General features: G+C 41.2%; 1 protein-coding gene across 3 annotated transcripts in view; it reads left to right on the forward strand.

Annotated features, from left to right (window-relative positions):
* The window catches only part of scai (suppressor of cancer cell invasion), a 199361-nt gene that overhangs the window by 127574 nt on the left and 50990 nt on the right, over window positions 1–20797 (forward strand). For 2 of the 3 annotated variants that reach the window (XM_087998425.1, XM_087998427.1), the window contains 5 exons: window positions 627–725; window positions 2275–2427; window positions 6995–7096; window positions 11863–11964; window positions 19866–19944. In XM_087998425.1, coding sequence (XP_087854551.1) covers window positions 627–725; window positions 2275–2427; window positions 6995–7096; window positions 11863–11964; window positions 19866–19944 — 535 coding nt within the window. The remainder of the gene's footprint in view (window positions 1–626; window positions 726–2274; window positions 2428–6994; window positions 7097–11862; window positions 11965–19865; window positions 19945–20797) is intronic. The other variant, XM_087998426.1, reaches the window with a different exon arrangement.

The following is a 20797-nucleotide window of genomic DNA, read 5'->3' on the forward strand; positions in this document are numbered from 1 at the left end:
TTTTTCGTCAGCCCAAATCTGAATGTTGTCCAGGTGTTGCTTCATGTGAACACTGACTGCTTCAGCATCTGAGATGTTGGAAATGGTGCCGACCATTCTGTAACCATCACTGAATATCTGTGCTTCTGACCTTTGATGGAGGGAAGGTTATTAAAGTAGCTGAAATTGCACAGGCCTAGGACACTGTTCTAAGGAACTTCTGCAGTCATGTCTTTGGATCGAAATGATTGATTATCAACAATTACAACCTTTTCAGCTAGATATGACTCGTAGAATTTTGTCCTTTTGGCTTGTTATGACAACCAACGATTGTTTCATGGTGGTCATTACTGAGACCAGTTTTATTTTATGAAAAATTTCCAGATTCGTAAATTTAGTTTAAATTGCATCATAGCAACTGATGGAATTTAAATTCACGTTCCCAGCTTTCAGCCTGGGCCTCTGGAAAACTAGTCCAGTGATACTGCCACCACCACTTCATTGTACACACACCCATTTTTAGTTTAACCACAACAGAGCATGGAAACATGGTGTCTGCTGTTAATTCTTACTTGGCTGATTTTTAACAATGTTGAACCATTTGTAGCTCCATATTTGACACTAAACATAGTTTATAATTTTAACAGGAACTATCTGATGAAATTGAAGATTATACACATCGGTTCAATACTGAAGATCAGTTAGAATGGAATCTTGTGCTGCAAGAAGTAGCAGCATTTGTTGAGGTCTGTTTTCATAGTGGTCTGGAATTATTGGAACATATTGTAAGCATGAAAATAAGTTATTCTATTGCCATGTAATTTCTTTTTAAAATTACTTACTACATACTTGTTATTTTGCTAACTTTACAAATTGTTTGCTGTTAATGTTCATGGATATGCATTATTGAAAAGTTTAGTTGGTTAAGTTGATTCTTAGCATGGTATGATCCTAATGGAAATTTGATAGAATTTGTCCAAGTATCAGTGCGAGTCCCTGTTTCAAATTATATGGAATCTTTTTCATGTTTTTTGTCAGGCTGTTGGAAGATTTGCTAATTTATAGGGCAAGAAGGACGGAAGTATATTGAACTGCTCCAATAAATGAAATTCACATACTGGTTATCCAGTAGCATTGTGCATTATTCCTGATTTGATATATGAAGGGAAATGAAATTTTGTGTCACCTGAGTTTGACTCATTATGATTTCACTGTAGCTAAGTGATTGATGGTAGGTAATATCAAATGGGGCATGTAAAATAGAATAGAATAAAAACTTTGCCTCGTTAAGTTAACATATACCAATTTCCAACCTTGATTTAAATTCTATATGGCAAGTTATTTTTGTATAAATCAATTTGAACCCCATTAAGGTTGTAAGAAGTGTGAAAGTAATTGACTAGAAATTGTTTATGTCCTAAAAATAATTTGGATTAGAACTGTTCCCTGAAGTGTGAGATGTCAAATAGTAGTAGGTCAATTCACTACAGCATATCTAAAGTTCAAATTAAATATTCCAGTGGAACAATGAGCCCTTGTAATATCTTACCCAGTTTTCCTCCTTGACCTTCTTAGAAAATAATCTTATTAGAATCAAGAAGTAATATTGTTAAGTAATCTTGAATATTTTATGCCAAAATTTTAGGTGGTATGGACAATTTTTAATGTATTCCACTTTTGATTCTTCAGTATAGTATTTCTGTAACTTGTATTGCCAAAATAGTTATATATATCGATTATGGCTGTACTATTCTTCTTTAAAAGCTTGAGAGTGGCATTTAAAATTGTGAAGACAGTATCCTTTTACTTTTCTCCATTTTTGATTGTAGACTGAAATGAAAAAAGGACTGTTTTAAAAAGAAAGGATTACTGCACTTTTTAACAGCAAGTTATCTGTATACAGCTTTTCAAACAAAAACAAGAAAATGTATCAATGTAATTTTTATGATCACTATACAAAATACTTATTGGCAATTTGAAAAAAAACTTTGAAATTAATGGGTTGTGAGAAGGGACGTGCTCCTTGAAACTTCCTTATATGACTAATAATATTTAGACTAGGTTCATGAATTATTTAATTATGTCATAAAGGAATTGGCTTTGTGAATTTTGTCTTTCGTAACTGAAGTCATTTGGAAAAATTGAACTTTGAAGGAAAATAATTTTGATCAAATTCCCAGAAGCAGCATGTTAACTAACCTAAAATGATGGAATGCAGAATTAAGTCTACTATCTGGTTTAGTTTTTGCACTATATTAATCCAAGTTTAAATGTTGTTTGACCTATTGTTTACAGGCAGATCCTGTGATTGTGTTAAATGACGACAACAGTATTGTGGTAACCTCAAATCGTTTAGCAGAGGGAGTAGTCCCACCACTGGAACAAGGCATGGTAGCAGGCCAGCTGGCACTAGCAGATGCACTAATCGTTGGAAACTGTAACAGTCAGGTATTTCTTTTTCTATTGCTTACACAAGTACATCATCTTGTTGTTATTTTAGTTTTTAAGTTTTGGACAGTATCCTGGTCTGTATGCATATTTATATATGAAGTTCATTTTATCAATAACTACCCTGGGCTGGATATTACACTTCACTGTCAGCAGGTTTGAAGGCAGAGGCTGCGTGCACTGTCCAGCAAGTGCATCCTACTCTCTACCCACCCTTAATGTGCCAAATATTTTATCAGAAACTAAATCAGAAATGGCTGGAAAATCTCAGCAGGTCTGACAGCATCTGTGGAGAGAAAGTGGAGTTGACATTTTGGGTCCAATGCTGCCTCTTCAGAATTCTGTTGTGGTTAGGAAAAGGTTGGGGAAAGGAGTAAACCTTTGGTGGAGATGGAGCCTAGAGAGAGAGAGACAAAAATAGTTGGGCAGACAAAGAAATTGGTAATGGTCAGTCTGGGAGAATCTGTAGTTGCTTATGGGGGCCATTAGCAGTTGACAATAGGTTGTTTATGGTAGCAGCCCGTGTGATAACCAGATGAAATTGATGCTGAATGATCAGTCGAAAACTGGTGCTGGAAAGCACAGCCTGTCAGGCAGTATGCAAAGAGCAGGAGAGTCGACATTTCAAGCATGAGCTCTTCATCAGGAATGAGGGGGTGGTCCAAAGGGGCTGAGAGCTAAATGGGGGGGGGGGGGGGGGGGTGGACAGTGGCTGGAGGTTGGGGGGAAAAGGTAGCTTGGAATGCAATAAGTAGAAAAAGATGGGGGTGATAGTGATAGGTCGGAGAGGAGGGTGGAGTGGACAGGTGGGAAGGAAGATAGGTATGTAGGACAGTTCAAGAGGGTGGTGCTGAGTTGAAGGTTGGATCTGGGATAAGGTGGGAGGAGGGGAAATGTGGAAACTGGTGAAATTTATCCCGTGTAGTTGGAGGGTCCCAAGGCAGAAGATGAAGCGTTCTTCTTCCAGGCATTGGGTGGCTAGAGTTTGGTGGTGCAGGAGGCCAAGGGCTTGCATGTCATTGGTGAAATGGGAGGGGAGTTGAAATGTTTGGTCACAGGGCAGTGGGGTTGTTTAGTGCGTGAGTCCTAGACATGTTCTGTGAAATGTTCTGCAAGTTGACATCCTGTCTCCCCAGTGTAGAGGAGAGAGACATTGGGAACACAGGACGCCAGCTTATATTTTGTCTAGATGGAATATGAGACTTAATTCACATCAAGTTATCCAAGTGGTCTGTATCTGGACCTGGATTTAATTCATCAGTCTAAATCCACTCTAACCCATCACTTGGTGCCTGAAATGTTGCACAAATGTCCAGAAGAATGTACATTCTTTGAAAGTGGATATCTTTTAGGGCATACTGCACCAAATCACTGACTATCTGAATGCAATTGGTCTTGGCTTTTCCCACAACCATAAATTTGAAATCAGTGCATTGGTCCCATATCTTTTATGGCCACACTTTTTATTCATAGTTTGGTATAAGAATTGAATATTTTCATCAGTTGCTAAACGCATTCTATTCCAAACTCTTAATCCATTCTTTTGCGATTAATCAAATATGTGACACTTCAATAATTTCTCTTCTGGAATTTTGCTATCCAGATGGTCACATTGCTGTTGAATAAATGAATGGCAGTCACCGTTCCTTCATTGTCGCTGGTCAAAATTCCCTCCTTGAGGACATTGTGGGTCAACCTGCAGCATGTGGAATGCAGCAGTTCAAGAAAGCAACTCCCCACCACCGTCAAGGACAGCTAGGGATGGGCAATAAATGCTGGCCAGATAACGGTGTCCACATTCAATTAGCGAATTAAAAAATGTGTCACCTTCACTGTCCACAGCAGCCAGAAACTTGTTATCTTCGCAGACAATTTACCTCGATATCAAGTCTTCTGGTTATCAATCTTGGCCTCTGTAAATTGCTTTGTAAATTTCTTTGAAAGAATTTGCAAAATGATGCCAGTTCACCCAGAATGTTGTTCAGAACTTTCAATGCCATATGGTTATTGTGGGTTTGAGAGCTTTTTCAGGCAATATTTCATTGGATTGTTGCACTTATTCAGTTGTTATGAGCAGTAGTTGATCAAGACATTTTAGTTTAGCATTTGCGCACTTACTGCAAAGACTCTTCATAGGCACCTCCTTCAGCGGTCAAAATGCCAATGCATCACACTTTGTGACTTGGGCAAATATTTCAAATTGTCCTTTCTTCATGCTTGACCTGCTGAACATTTTGTATATGCTATTCTTTTGAAGCATTTCAGTGTCCTGCATAATTGAGACCTACTTACAAGCATCGCATTAGTTCTAAGATCTTCTCTGTGAGCAGTTCAATGCTGTTAAGACAAGTGCTTGATTTCCTGTTGCAACATTCTGCTTCTTAATTTTTCTTCCAAGCTCCATATGATTAAAAACATCAAATCTTCTGTAAATCAAGCTCACTGTTCACATAGATTGCTTGATTACTGTCACAATGGAGATGCTATCACAAGCAGTCAGTTTCAAAATTCCTGCAAAGATAATCTAGTAAGCAAGTTTGAATTCTGGTCAAAGCTTGATGTACAAAATCAATACTTTTCTTTTTGCACTGAAATGTCTGTACTCTGGTCTACAATTCATCCAGGAACTGATACTGTAAGATAAAGTTTCTGCACTCCACAAATTCAAAGGTGCCGTACTTGCAGCTCTCCATAATTGCTGTATACTTTGCTACATGATCATCAATGTCTCGCATAGAAAGCCTGGATACATTCATCTTTACTGCAAGTACGTCATTATCAATTAGAAATTTGATCATATCCCAATTGATCTTCTTGCTTGTGCAATGTATGCTCCACCCTCATCTTATAAACTCCTGGTGTTTTGTTAAGCATTCAAAAAATTCCACCTTTCTTGTGATTTTGTATACTTTTCTGGTTCAGACACTGCTTTTGGTAGTCCAATTTCCATTCAAACCAATTTTTCCAGGGCTGAACTTAACTGTAATGTTTGCTTTAGAGTTGTGAAACTGACCATGTCCCATGGACTAAGTGAAGATCTCACTGATTTCATGCCTTTTTTAATGTGTTGAAGGTGTTCCCAGAAAGCCATGCCTCCTTGAAATGTTCATGGGATTTCTTGTCAATGTAGCTTAAAGACTTTGCTGCTTTTCTTTTGGACATGCATTAAACTTGTCAGGAAAAGTTTAGAAAAAAGTTTAAAAATATGAAAGGAAAATGTAACTTGGTACATGTGTTATGTTCTTCTGCCATGTCCATCTACTTTCTGGACCCTGTGCTGCCTGAACTTTCTGATCTCTGCAGACTGTAAACTCCCTGATCCTAGAACTCTTGAGTTGTGGCCCTGTTTCTTTTCCCTGAGCCATTCACCCATTGCTTACCTGATTTGAACTAGCATTCGATTAGAAGCTAGAAACTCGTGCCATAGAAGTGGCTGCATGAGTTCGTGGTTCAGAAAACTTGGGCTCTGTGTTCACAGGGAGTGTGAAGATCATGGGACGTCTGCAGGTTTTTTTTGTTCCATTGCATAGCTATATGTGTATGCAGATTACAAGAAACTTTGTACAAGGAATATCGTAGGGGAGAAAAAATGCCAATAAGTGATCTCAAAAGCAATGATTGTCCACAGAACAATGTTCAATAGGCAGAATTAGATTAGATTCCTCACAGTGTGGAAACAGGCCCTTCGGCCCAACAAGTCCGCACTGACCCTCCGAAGAATAACCTGCCCAGGCCCATTTCCCTCTGACTAATGCACCTAACACTATGGTCAATTTAGCATAGCCAATTCACCTGACCTGCGCATCTTTGGACTGTGGGAGGAAACTGGAACACTGGGGGAAACCCATGCAGACACTGAGAGAATGTGCAAACTCCACACAGTCGCCTGAGTCTGGAATCGAACCTGGACCTTGGTGCTGTGAGGCAGCAGTGCTAACCACTGAGCGAGTTGAGAAGTGATCTCACTAATATGAATGAAATCTAGGAAAGAGATTTCTAAAATAAAATTAGGTTGACACAGGTAACCAGTTGTCAGAAATCTTAAAAGAGAAATGCTTGTCTCAAAAAAGTGTTAGATGGAGGAGCATCAAGAGGAGGGCTATCTTGAATAATGATGAGAACATGGAATATTGTGTTTTAAGAATATTGTCATGTTTTTTTCTTGAATTGCTTTGTAATTACTTCTGCATGTGGAATTTTGTTTCTTATGAAGTACAAGACATTTGAGAGCTGTTAATGATTGGGTATATTGTAGTGTGTGACATAGAAAAGAAAAACCTGTTTTACGTTTTTGATTAGATTTAGATTATTATCATAAGTTCAGAATTTAAAAAAAGAACAATGTCTGATTAGTCATCTTTAGGTTTGTTATTGTCTTTATTTAAGGTTAGGTATTACAGGTAATTCCTGTTAATTGTCTAAGAACATAGGGAGCATAATAACATGAGGTGGGAGGAGCAGAAAGACTAAATAAGTAAATTCTATCCTCCAAGAATTGTATCTTATTTTTCTGACTCACTGTTTTAGATCCATATTGATAGTTTGATTCTCTTTTTTTTAATTTTAGGTTAAATTCAGTGAGTTAACTATTGACATGTTCAGAATGTTACAGGCTTTAGAACGGGAACCCATTAACCTGGCTTCGCAATTAAACAAGACCGGATCACAGGTGCGTGAAGGCAGCTGAACTTTTAGATGACTTGTTGAACATGGAAACTAGTTCTAAATTGTATAATAAATTAAACCTGAGCCAAATGAAGCTATTTTCTTTAGATATTGATTTAAGCAAGTCATGTTTATCGGGATTTTATGTCATCAACTTCATGCAGAGCATATATAGCTAATTGACGTTACATGGTTTCGTTTGTCCATGCTACATGGTTATAAAGGGTGGAAACTTCTAGGGATGTAGGCGCCATGAACTATGCTGAGATGTGTGGCAGAATCGAACAGGCAATCTGGTGAGGCCTATCTTGACAACAGAAGTAACTTGCTCCACCTTTAATACTTTTCACAAATAGCATTTCCCACTAGGTAGCAGCAGAGCATATAGGTTCTTATATGACTTATTAACACCACAATTCACCTCATTAATATTCAGTTTTCTATCTTACTAAAGTACCAATCAACTCTCGTTATGAGGAACCTCCATGATGTGCACAATTGACACGGCATCTTATGATGAGATTCATGGCCACCAGTTGCATGCAGCCCTCATTAACATTCAATGGCATATGGTATCTTCGAATTTATCATGAATGTCATGGCACCTCTCTGATATACTGGCAGGTTGGTCATGAAGCACAAGGTTGAAATTCTGGACACACCAACAATTAGCATTGAAGGGCTGTGGTAAGAACACTTTTTGCTTTTCATTGTCTTGCCATGCTATACTTGTTAGCATTTTGGCACTTCAGCCAGTATCAAACACACGCAACGTTGGTTTGAGGTGAACATTTTGTAGTCACACAGCCAAACTACGCATTGTGCTTGTCAGTAAGGATCTGTTTGGTGGGTGGAGGGGGGAGCATCTTGCTGTACATCAAAATGTCCATGCAATACCTATGGCACATACCAGCTGCCTGCATGGTAAACACACTGCATGGTCATTTGACCAAATGGCCATGTTGGAAACTCGGTTGGGACTTAATCCTCTGTCCAGCCAGAGGTTGGTGGGGTCTTACTATTGGTTTGGTGTACTGAGTCATGGGAGCAGTCTGCGGAGAATCCAATGGTTTTGCTGTGTTTATGGAAATGGTCATGGTCAGGTTAACAGTCCAGAAAGTGTTAAGCGGCTTCTCCTATCGGGACAACACTAGATGTTAGGAGAATCGCATACCATCAGTCAGGGAGCTTCACACAGCCATCAGGGTTCTGGTCAGACATGCCCAGGGGTTGTTCATCAAACTCTGTCAAAGATCTCGGATAAATACAGTCCTGGAGGGCCTGTATAGGGGCAGCAGGGGATCTTTGCCAGAAGGGATGGATAAGTCTAGTCTGGAAGAAATGGAAACAATAGGCATTTGTAGAGAATAAGGACGGTGATTGGGTAATCTTGAGGTCAATCTGTAATAAATAGAACAGTATCGCAGGGCAAGGTAGGCTATGGAGGGAGTGACTGGAGATGGGGTGGTTAATGGCAGTGATTACTACCATAGTCTCCCCACCAGGAGAATAGTTTAGTAAGGTGAATATTATTTGAAGTGTAATGTCAGGGTTCAAGGGCAGAGAGAATATTTGTATGTGAAGTTCAACATGGTTCAACCAGTTAGATATGGGTTCAAATAGGCTCTTGAGATAGTGTGAGTTAATAGGGGACACGGAAGCTTTGGGGCATATCTGGCAACCAGGTGGAATCCAGTGCTGAGGGTGTCTGTCATGAGCTGTGTTCGCTGCCATCACTTGTTTCATTTTCTATACATTAGAAAATGGCTGGAACCAAAGCCAGGGAAGACAGAATCTGTTTGATTGGCAAAAACTTTGACGCATGTTTGCTGAGTGCAATGACTTTGGAGCAACCATGACATGAAGCAGTCATTTGCCAAGTGCAGCTACATTTAATCTGCAGTGGTCTCATTACTCATTTGCTATGGATGTAGCATGAGAGAGCTTTGGGGTCAGATGCTAGTCTGAGGTGATTTACTACATGCCATGGTGATTGCATGTTGAACTTGGGCATCTCAATAATGGTAGTGAGCAGCAATACATTACAAAAGGCACAGACTGAAGTGGAAGCCCTTTTAATCCAATTTCCAAGATTTCCTATGTTGGCCACACAATGTTGCATCCTCATGTATCACATATGTGTCAAGATAGCCTGTATTAAATGCAGTGAAAAGTTGAGCATTACATGTGAGTCCAGAGTAGATAGTATGTCAGAACGTTGCAGGCACACTCTTCTCAGTGATATTGGATTTCACCTTCAAGTTGCTCACATGCTGAGCCTGAATACGGATGGATGGGGGGGCACATGTCCTTCATTATCCATGTGCAGCATGTCTCACTGTATGAAGAAGTGAACTTAGTCCTCATCTGCAGGTCATGCTACTGATTACTGTTCTGTGGCCTAAGAAAATCATTTTGCTCCCAAATTAGGTCCCTTCCATGAGTGATGGGTCCTGCTGCAGATAGCATGTTGTTTGCTTTGGCTGCCTATCTAAGAAGGTGAAGACAGGTGCAGGCGGTGCAGGGCTGATGTCAAGCCCAGGAGTAGCAGTAGGCCACTGCAGAGATGAGGAGGACAACAACATTGGGCAAGATCGCAGCCACCAGACCCCTCAGGATACATGGAGTGATCAGGAAGTGCAGAGATGTTCAGCCCTAACTCTGTTTCCTGTAGATGTACAAGATTCAATGTCAGTGCAGGCTCCATATATCCCAGGACATGGTAATGCAACTGTACAAGATGTTGGAGTTGGCCCTGAGAGTTGTAGGAATCAGAAGCCATCCTCTCCCGGTGGCAGTGAGATAACTGTGCTACTGTCTGATTTCAGCGAATGTTGGGTAACCTATGTGGGATCTCTGTCGTGCACCCAGAAATACATCAGGACAGTCACTAATGCCATCTATGCAAAATTGCATCAGTTCATCTCTTCCAATGCTAGATCAGTTCTCCCATCCAGGCAGTTGGATTTAGTAACCTAACTGAGTTCCCCAAGGTGCAGAATGTCATCAAGTGTACACACCTCGCTACTGAGAGGGCTGTAACACAACACTGCGAAATTCATCAACAGAAAGGGGTTCCATTGATTAATGTTCAAGAGATCTGTGATCACTATTAACTTGTTGTGCATGGACCCCTGGGAACTGCCACAACTTATTGTTCTGTATTATGTGACTGTACTAGATATGTTTGAAGATTCAGGTGCCATACAAGATTGTTACTGAGGGACATGGCAATCATGCCTTCTGACAGTACTACACAACTGTCTGAATCAGAGAGAAGGCTTAGCGCCACTCATGCCTCAACCCGGGCTGTGGTGAAGCAAAGTATAGGGTTGCTCAAGATGCAGTTCTACTGTTAGGACCTGTGTGGGGACGCTCTCTTGTATAATCAGCTCAGTGTGATGCATTATTCTACTGTGCATCGAGCAGATAGGATGTGGCTGAGGACAGGTAATGTATTAGAGCAATGAATGGGAGAGAGAATAGGGTTTTATGCGCAAGGGAATGTTAGCCATATCAGCTATAAGGCATAAGCAGCGTTTCTTTGAGGCTGCTGTCCCATGATGTTGCCAGTGAGGGGCAGTATCAGATTGCCAATGCTTGTCCAGTTACCCAGCAGCCCTTCAAAACAATACGAACACAAGGGATACCAGTCCTTTGATAGATGTCCACTGAGTGAAGCATTGTTCTGGAAAGGACTCATGATAAAATGGTTTTTGCCATTTACTTCTACTCTTTTTTTTTCTTCCCACCTAACTGGAGTCAAAAAGTCAGTCAATCTGAAAGGAGAAGTAAAGACTATAAAGCAACATGGATTTTTTTCACCGGCATGATTAATTGCGCTTACTGATGGTCAACGGGATGAATACTTGGGGACGGGGTTAGATGATCTTCTAATTTTACTCCTGCCCTCTGCAATCATAAATATCTATTAAATATACTTGCCAACCAGAACAATTAGAAAATTTTGGCTGTGAATTGCCATACTTCTGGCCAACTGCACAGATAAATACTGTTGACTTTCCCTGGAAGTTTTTGAGTAATAAAGACCAGAGGATCCATGATTTGATCCCCACTCTTACTGAGATATGTTTTAAGGATTACAGTTGTGTTTAGCTCTTCTGGAATAGGAAAGAGAAAGTCATTCAGAACCTCCTGACTTTGAGGTTCTTGCTAGATGTGTGAGAGTGCCAGATCATGATGGGATAAAAGCCAGTTGTGCTGCCTTCCATAGCTGAAAAGCACACACCATCAGAGATTGCACAAGAACAAAACCAATTTCGGTGAGGCACCAGAATACAAAGTATGGCTGTGGAAACGTGCAAAAGGGATAATGGGAAAAGTTATTTTTAAAAATGTGAACCTGCCAGAAATAGGGGTAGAGGGATTTGCAAGTGGTTTCACTATGGCTGCTTCAAGTTTCATTGGATAAGGCATCTTCAGTAAGTCTAAAAATGATGATTTCTCCTTTATCCAATGGCAAGTGGGCTCAAGTCACATAAGCTATAATTTGGTATTGTGGCCTTTCTCAATCCTTTCAGCTAAAGAAAAAATATGTTCTTAAACTGCAACAAAATTGTTTTGCTTTTTGAATTGGCATACATAAAAATATTTTTAAGTTTTACTCATGATTCTTTAAAATGAAATTTGATTTTGGACTCCTCTGAGGACGGATTATTCTGAACCAGGAATGGTGCATAGCATAATATGGAATCTCCAAAAATGCACAAAGGAACAAATAATTCTAAAGTTGTCTTTCTTTCTCTCCAGGAAGCAACAGAGAAACCATCAAAACGAGAAAATCCACACAAGTATCTGCTGTACAAGCCAACTTTCAGTCAACTGTATACATTTCTTTCTGCATCGTTTAAGGTTTGTGAACTTTCCAGTGTTTTTATTTCAATTCACTCATGGGATGGGGGTATTGCTGACAAGGCAAGCACTGATTGCCCATTTCAGTTTCTTGGAAGTGAGTAGTTTGCTAGGCCATTTCAGAGGGCAGTTAAAAGTCAACCACATTATTGCTGTTGGGTCTGAAGTCTTATTTAGGCCTGATGAAATAAACGTAGCACATTTCTCTCCCCAAAAAGGACATCAGTGAAGCAAATGTGTTTTTTTTAACCTGACAGTTAATAATGGTTACATAGTTACTATTAGGCTAGCTTTTGTCATTCCAGAGTTTCGTTAAATTCAAATTTCATGATCCATGTTGGTGCACTTTGAACTCTTGTCCCCAGATCAGTTTTGTCTGGGACTCTGTACTGTTAACTCAATAACATAACCACAATGTCACTGTCTCCCCAGTAACTGGAAAAAATTGATTTTGAATTAGTTGGCCTACAGCCTAGGTTTTAAGAGGTAATTGCAGAGATAGAGGTGCACTGTTGTATTCCTTTATTCCTTTTTCTTCAGTCTTTTGCCTGACAGCAGATCCAACCATCAGTACCATCACCTCCACATGAATAGGGCAAGGAGGTAGGTCACAATTCCACCCCACCCGGAATCGCGATAGAGAATCCCTTGCTGCTGGCACGTACCTGATCCAAACCAGCCATGCAGCAAACGGACCCAACTGGTACTGTGACAATGTACACTTTTACATGCGTAAAGGCTGTGAAAGTGAATAATAGAGGCGACAATTTTCTTTCCACTTAATGACTGATTAGAAATCTGTCCCACTCCTATAACTTGTGTTTGATAGATGTCAAAAGGATTTGGAGGTTGATTGCAAGAAAATCCAAGTGTTAAATTGAATTAGTGAATAGTAAGTTGCTAAATAAACTGAATTATACTTACTTTAAAATTAATGTGAAAACTTTAAGTAATCTGTTTCAGTGTTCCCAACAATAATTGTGCCCCCCACCAAATGTGCCCGTTAAACCATCTGTGATTGTTACTAAAATCCCACCTGAGCCACTTCAGCCCCATAGCAGTTTGGTTAACTCTTAACTGCCTTCTGACGTGGCCTAGCAAGCTACTCAGTTCAAGGGCAATTAATGATAGGCAACAAATCCTGCAAACAAACAAAGAAAAAGCAAGTGAGGTGTCAATCTGGTGAAACTAATTCAGAGCACTACTTGTATGTTTGCTTCCACTGTTTCATTGTAATAGAGCGCATAGATCCTGCAAACGACAGATTAAATCTAAACCTCTCAGTCCTACTAAATCCTACTGAAGATTGTAGCAAACAATTAAACAACTATTAGGAAGCAGGAGCTCCACGATATCCTCACCCTCAATGATGGGGAGCCCAGCATGCCATGCTAGGCTGTAGCCAAGTTATTTCAAGATAGCTATAACAGTAACACCTGCCAATTGAAGAGTTATCCAGTTATATCCTCTCCACAAAAATCAAAACAAATCCAACTTGCCCTATCAGTCTACCCTCAATCATCAGGGAAGTAATAGAAGGGGTATTCAACAGTGCTGTCATATGACCTGCTTATTTCACTTCTGCCAGAGTCATTCCACTCCTAATTGCATTAGAACCTTGGTCCAAACATAGACAAAAAAGCTGAAAACAATGGAGGTGAGAATTATTGCTGTTGACATCAAGGCCACATTTGGCAAGTATGACATCAAAGAGCTCTAGCAAAACTGATATGTGGGAATTAGCAGGGAAGGTTTTCCATTGATCTGAGTCATACCTAGGGCAAAGGACAACTGTGGTGGCAGTTGAAAGTGTCAGCCCTAGGATATCTCTATGTGAGTTGTTCAGGGTTGATATTTTAAGGAATTAAAGTAAGGGGTATTATGACAGCCCAAGAACAGATGGGACTTGAACCTGGGGTCTTCAGATCCAGAGACAGTTCACTACTATTATGCTTCAAGAACCTAAATAGTGAGTTGCTCAGAGAAGATACTTTCTAGTCAACTTGTTCAGGCATGTTATTATCTACTTTTGGAGCAGGTGTGACTTGAACCTAGTCCTCCTGGTTTAAAGGTTAGGACACTAACTGCACCACAAGAGCCCCTGGGTGTTACCATTGTCCAGAAACTGAAATGGACAAGCCAACTAAGTTATATGGTTACAGTAACAGACTAGAGACTTGGAGTTCAGTAGTAAGTAACTTGCCTCCTGACTCTTCAGAGCCTGTCTATTGTCAACAGGCAGAAAGAGTGTGATGGAATGCTTTTCACTTAGCTGGATGAGTACACCACTCAAGAAGCTCAACATCATTGAGCAAAAGCAACCTACTTGATGGCTGTCCATGTGTCACCAATGCACAATGGCAATATTGTGTACCGTCCACAAGGTGCACTGCTTCAATTGATCCAGCCTTCTTCATAGCACCTTCCAAACCTGTGACCTTACTGAGTAAGACAAAAGCATCGGGTGCAGAGTAACATCTGCCATTTGCAAATTCACCTCCAAACCACGCACCGTCTTGACTTGGGACTTCATTGCTATTCTTTTATTGTTAATGTGTAAAAATCCTGATACTCACTGCCCGACAGCCCTGTGGGTGTCCACAAGATTTGCTGCAGTTCAAGAAAACAGCCCACCTTCTGAAGACCAATTAGGAATGGGCAATAAATACTGGCCAGACCGGTGATGCCCACATCACATAAGCAAACTTTTTAAAAAAAAATGAATAAAGAACATAAACTCTCCTGTGATTACTACTCTGACTACCCCAAATAAACTTGCAAGAAAAGGTAGCGTACTGGGTATAGGGAATGGAGCTTTACAATGTCTACAGAATGTCTTTCATTTCCAGTTTGCAAAAAAAACCCAAAAACAGAGGTGATGCTACTGAATATAGATTTGGGAAATGATGAAGCAGAACACTAAAGCGAAGTTACTTCATGGGAATGTTTAATTAATAGTGAGGCAAAAGTGAGGACTACAGATGCTGGGAATCAGAGTCTAGATCAGAGTGGTGCTGGAAAAGCAGGTCAGGCGGCATCCGAGGAGCAGGAAAATCAACGTTTCGGGCAAAAGCCCTTCATCAGAAAAGCATCTGCTGTGCTTTTCCAGCACCACTCTAACCTAGACTTAGGTAATAGTGATCCCAGCGAAATAAGGTTTGAAATAAGGATTAATAAAGATCGTAAGTAAAACAAAGGTTGAATCAATAATTTAGAAAAGAGATGATTTAAGGGGGCTAAGAATAGAACTAATATCGGTTAACTGGAAATACAATGCGACTTGGGATAATTAAAATGATGATCAGTAAAACTTATCCAGCAAGTACAGACTAGTCAATATTGGCACATCAGAGATGACTAAAGAAATAAGGACAATATTTACATTCATGATAAAACCGTATTAAAAGGATAAGAAAGAAGTTGATAAAATGGCAACATGAAGCTATAAAGTGAAATGAGTTTAAAATATAAACTAAATATTAAACTGAAATATTCTTATAGACTCATCAACACCAAAATAAAATAAGGATAGAGAGCTCACTAAGTTTTTACACAATAGAGGTATTAGGGTTTATTTCTAGAAGAATCAAGCTGAACAACAGGTAGAAAAGTATAGAAACATACAAGACAGGAGCAGGAGTCAGTAATTTGGTCCTTGAACCTGCTGCACCACTCATGGTGGTTATGGTTAGGAGAAAGTGAGGACTGTAGATGCTGGAGACCAGAGTTAAGAAGCATGGTGCTGGAAAAGCACAGCAGTATCTGAGGAGCAGGAAAATGTTTTGAATATAAGCCCTTCATCAGGAATTTTGGGAGGAGGAAGGGGGCTGAGCGATAAATAGGAGGGTGGAGGCGGGGGCGAAGGTAGCGAGGAAGGCGACAGATAGATGCAGGTGGGGTTTAATGGTGATAGGTTGGAGAGGAGGGTGGAATGGATAGGTGGGAAGGGAAGATGGTCGTGTAGGACAGTTCAAGAGGGTGGTGCCAAGTTGGAGGATTAGATCTGGGATGAGGTGGGGGAGGGGTCATGAGAAAACTGCTGAAGTCGACGCTGATGCCATTTGATTGCAGGATCCCAAGGCAGAAAATGAGGTGGTCTTCCTCCAGGCATTGGGTGGCTTGGATATGGTGGTGGAGGAGGTCCAGGACTTGCATGTCCTTGGCGGAGTGGGCTGGGGGGTTGAAATGGTCGATCACAGGGCAGTGGGGTTGTTTGGTGTATATGTCCCTCAAACATTCCACAAGTTGGCAACCTCTCTCAGAGACACATTGAGAGCAACAGACACAGTAGATGAGCTGTTTGAATGTGCAGGAAAATCTCTGCCAGATGTAGAAAGATCATTTGGGGCCTTGGACGGAGGTTAGGGAGGAGGTACTGGCGCAGGTTTTAGCGGCAGCAAGGGAAGTGGCTGGGAGTGGAGGGTGGGTTGGTGGAGGGACATGGACCTAACAAGGAAGTGGCAGAAGGAATAGTGTCTGCGGAATGCCGATAGGGATGGGGAGGTATATGTATCTCTGGTGGTGAGGTCTGACTGTAGGTGGCAGAAATGGTGGAGGATGATGCGTTGCATCTTGAGATTAGTAGGGAGGACCAGGAGTGTTCTACACTTCTTGCAGTTGGAGGGGTAGGGCTTATGGGTGGAGGAGATTCACTGGAGGGCATTGTTGATAACATGGGAGGGGAAATTGTGGTCCTTGAAATAGGAGTCCAACTGGGATGTTCTGAAGTGGAATTGGTCCTCCTGGGAGCAGGTGTGATGGAGGCAGAGGAATTGGGAGTAAAGGACAGGTTTTTTACAGGACTGGGGGTGGTATGAGGTGTAGTCCAGGTAGCTGTAGGAATCTGTGGGTTTGGAGTAGATGTCGTGTTGAGTCACTCACTGGAGATGGAGACAGAGAGGTCCAGAAAGGGGAGGGAGGTGTCTGAGAGGGTCCAGGTGAACCTGCGGTCAGGGTGGAAAGTGCTTGTGAATCTGATGAACTGTGCAATCTCATGGGAGCACGAGGTGGCACCAATACAGTCATCAATGTAGTGGCAGAAAAGTTGGGGGATGGTGTCAGTGTAACTGCGGAAGGTGGACTATTCAACGTATCCGACGAAGAGGTAGACATAGCTGGGGCCCATGCAGGTGCCCATGGCTACCCCTTTGGTGCGAAGGAAGCGGGAGGGTTCTGGTCTGCGTCCAGTTCTGGTCGCCCTATTATAGGAAAGATGTGGATGCTTTGGAGAGGGTTCAGAGGAGGTTTACCAGGATGCTGCCTGGACTGGAGGGCTTATCTTAAGAGAGGTTGACTGAGCTCGGACTTTTTTCATTGGAGAAGAGGAGGAGGAGAGGGGTCCTAATTGAGGTGTACAAGATAATGAGAGGCATTGATAAAGTCAATAGCCAGAGACTATTTCCCAGGGCAGAAATAGCTAACATGAGGGGTCATAGTTTTAAGCTGGTTGGAGGAAAGTATAGAGGGGATGTCAGAGGCGGGTTCTTTACACAGAGTTGTGAGAGCATGGAATGCGTTGCCAGCAGCGGTTGTGGAAGCAAGGTCATTGGGGACATTTAAGAGACTGCTGGACATGCCTATGGTCACAGAAATTTGAGGGTGCATACATGAGGATCAATGGTTGGCACAACATCGTGGGCTGAAGTGCTTGTTCTGTGCTGTACTGTTCTATGTTCTAAGAAGTTGTTGAGGTTGAGGACCAGCTCTGCCAATCAAATGAGTGTCAGTGGAGGGGTACTTGTTGGGTTGGCAGGTGAGGAAGAAACTGAGGGCTTGGAGGCCTTTGCCATGGCGGGTGGATGTGTACAGGGACTGGATGTCCATGGTGAAGAAGAGGCATTGGGCGGCCTGGGAAACAGCCCCCACTGCAGATGGGGGCGCGGTGGGGGGAGCACAGTGGTAGTTTGGGACACCAAACTCTACACCGCTGAAGCTAGGCGCCAACTCACGGACATCTCTTCCTACTGCCCCCTCGAACATGACTTCATCTCCCATCACCAAACCATCATCTCACAGACCATCCACAACCTCATCACCACTGGGGAACTCCCATCCACAGCCTCCAACCTCATAGTCCCAGAACTCTGCACCACCTGGTTCTACCTCTTACCTGAAATTCACAAACCGGACTGCCCCGCTTGACCCGTCATCTCTGCCTGCTCCTGCCCCTCCAAACGTATCACCTCATATCTTGACTCTGTTCTGACGCTCTTGGTCTAGGAACTCCCCATATACATTAGGGACACCACCCACGCCCTCCACCTCCTCCATGGCTTTCATGTCCCCAGCCCCCAACACCTCATTTTTCACAATGAACATCCAGTCCCTGTACACGTCCATCCGCCTGACAGACTCTGCATTCTATTCCTGTATAAGTTTGTCCTTATCCTTTCAATAGTTTATTCTATACAGAGTTATTGTTGCTTCTTTTAATGTATGAACCTTTTATTAAAGTTCTGAAGTTTACACTATCAAAGGGCATTGCTCTTTATCCATCCTAAGTCCCTCTTATCCTGCTGGTTAAGCAGTCTAGGCTGTCTATTGTTTCTTTCGCCCACTCCATTGCCTGACTCTTTACTCGGTCTGATTCCTTATCTTGTATCTGTACATCTGCTTTTCTTCAGCTGTGTTCACATTTTATCCTAACAACATAAATTTCTAACTGAAATGACTTAACTCTTTCAGTAATAAAGGTCTATTAGGATAGACAAAGAGGGGATGTTTTCATTTTCCGGGTAATCCAGACTTGGGGTTATAAATGTAAGATCATCAGTAATAAAGTCGAGAGTATGGTGCTGGAAAAGCACGGCAGGTCAGGCAGCATCCGAGAAGCAGAAGAATCGACGTTTCGGGTGTAAGCTCTTCATCAGGAATTCCTATTCATCACACTCTTGACTCTGATCCCCAGCATCTACAGTCCTCACTTTCTACTCATCAGTAATAAATCTAACATGGAAGTCAATTCCTTTGGTGTTTGTTTCTCAAATGTTAATTTGCCCTTTTGGGATTCTGTGGACTTGGAGATGTGGAAAGGGCTATTCTTAGAACCGTTGTGTCAGCAGCTTAAGGCATCCATACTAATGAGAACTTGAAGGTAAACCTTATTGCTCTCGAAATTAGATGCTGTACAGTCAAGAGGCTCACAAAGCAAAAACCTTGAATATCCCTGATTCAAATCACCGAGTTAATTTATTTTACAGTAAAGCAAGTCCTTTTTTAAAATCTAAAATCTAAGGATTTTGCAATTTAAATAGTACTTGACGAGGAATGTAGTGTTGAGTGTAGTTCAGAGGAAGTTCACGAGTCTGATTCCAGAGATGAGAGGTTTGTCTTTATTAAGAGAGATTGAGCAGTTTAGGCCTATATTGTCTGGAGTTTAGAAGAATGAGAGGAGATCTGCTTGAGATAAGACAAAAGATGCTAATGGAGATTTACAAAGTAGATATTGTTTCATTTTTTGGGGCAATCTCGAAAGAGAGGTCATAGTTTTAGGATAAGGGATAGTAGGTTTGAATCTCAGATGAGAAGACATCACTTCTCTCAAAGGGTCATGGATCTGTGCAATTCACTGCCCCAGAGTGTGGTGGATGCCAGGAATAAATTTGAGGAGATAGACAGATTTGTAATGAATAATGGGTTGAAGGGTTATGGGGAGTGGGCAGGAAAGTAGAGTTGAGGGTGAGTTGAGATCAGCCATGATTATACTGAATGGCAGAGCAGGCTTGGGTTAAATTGCCTTCTCCTGCTCATAGTTCTTATGTGCATATGTACTGCCGCAGACCAGCAGCAGATGCCGATCTATTCATTTGGAAATTTGCATTCCCATTAAAAAGGAAAAGAATAGGGTTTAAAGAAAATAATACTGCATGATATTTCAGTGATATTTGTACTTCCACTTTCAGGAGCTGCCTGGAAATAGCGTCCTCCTGGTCTATCTGTCAGCTACTGGTGTGTTTCCTACAGGCCGTTGTGATTATGAAGGTATAGTAATGCTACCAGTTACTTGTTAGGTTAGAATTGAGTTCACAATAATTAATCTCTCAAATTTGCAGGAAGGAACTGTGAAAAGTTTGACTGAAACCAATTTTTTTGACCAATTTCAAAGTATTTTTCATTTGTTCATAGGTCCTGGGCTTTGGTGATAAAGTTAACATTTATTGTCTATTCATTATTGTCCATGTGGAGCTGGTACTGTCCCTGTATTTGCAACGCAGTAAAATTGAAACATTCTGTAATCTTCAAAATTGACACAATGGTTCCTAAGCAGACTTCTTGAATGACCAGTACCAGACTTTGTACTTAACCAATACCAGGCAACAGGTTTATAACTTAAACTAGAGATTTAACAATACAGTAGCTTTAGCAGAGCAAAGTTAGCAACAAGGAAATCTCACTGATGTCCATGTTTTAACCTAATCTTGTTCAATTCTAGCCACAATTCAAAGACAGACAGCAGACACAGTTAAGGGACAAATCAAAAGGAAAAATAAATAAATGAGCTATTACTAGCCAGGTCACTAAGCAATCTCCATAATCCGTAATCTCTCAGGCACATGCATCTTGCTGAATTTCTGAAGACAGCAATACATGGAGATAGCTTCTAATAGTTTGAGGAATATAAATTTAATTCTAAACTTTTCTCTTTCTGATTTTTATTCATTTTCTCTGTTGTACTAATGGACACCAAAGCTCCCTGTGAGGCCCTGTTAAGGTCAAAGAATCTGCCATTCGTTTGAGGATTGAGCCTCTCCAGGGTACTTGGAATAAGAACCAACCTGCAGTTAACTTCCAGGACTGGCCTCAAAAACAGTTAGCAATTTGTTTGTGATCTATG

This window comes from Chiloscyllium plagiosum, unplaced genomic scaffold, assembly GCF_037043375.1.
Source record: "Chiloscyllium plagiosum isolate Xiang-an unplaced genomic scaffold, Cpla_swu_hap1 HiC_scaffold_21, whole genome shotgun sequence".
Classification (NCBI taxonomy): Eukaryota; Metazoa; Chordata; class Chondrichthyes; order Orectolobiformes; family Hemiscylliidae; genus Chiloscyllium; species Chiloscyllium plagiosum.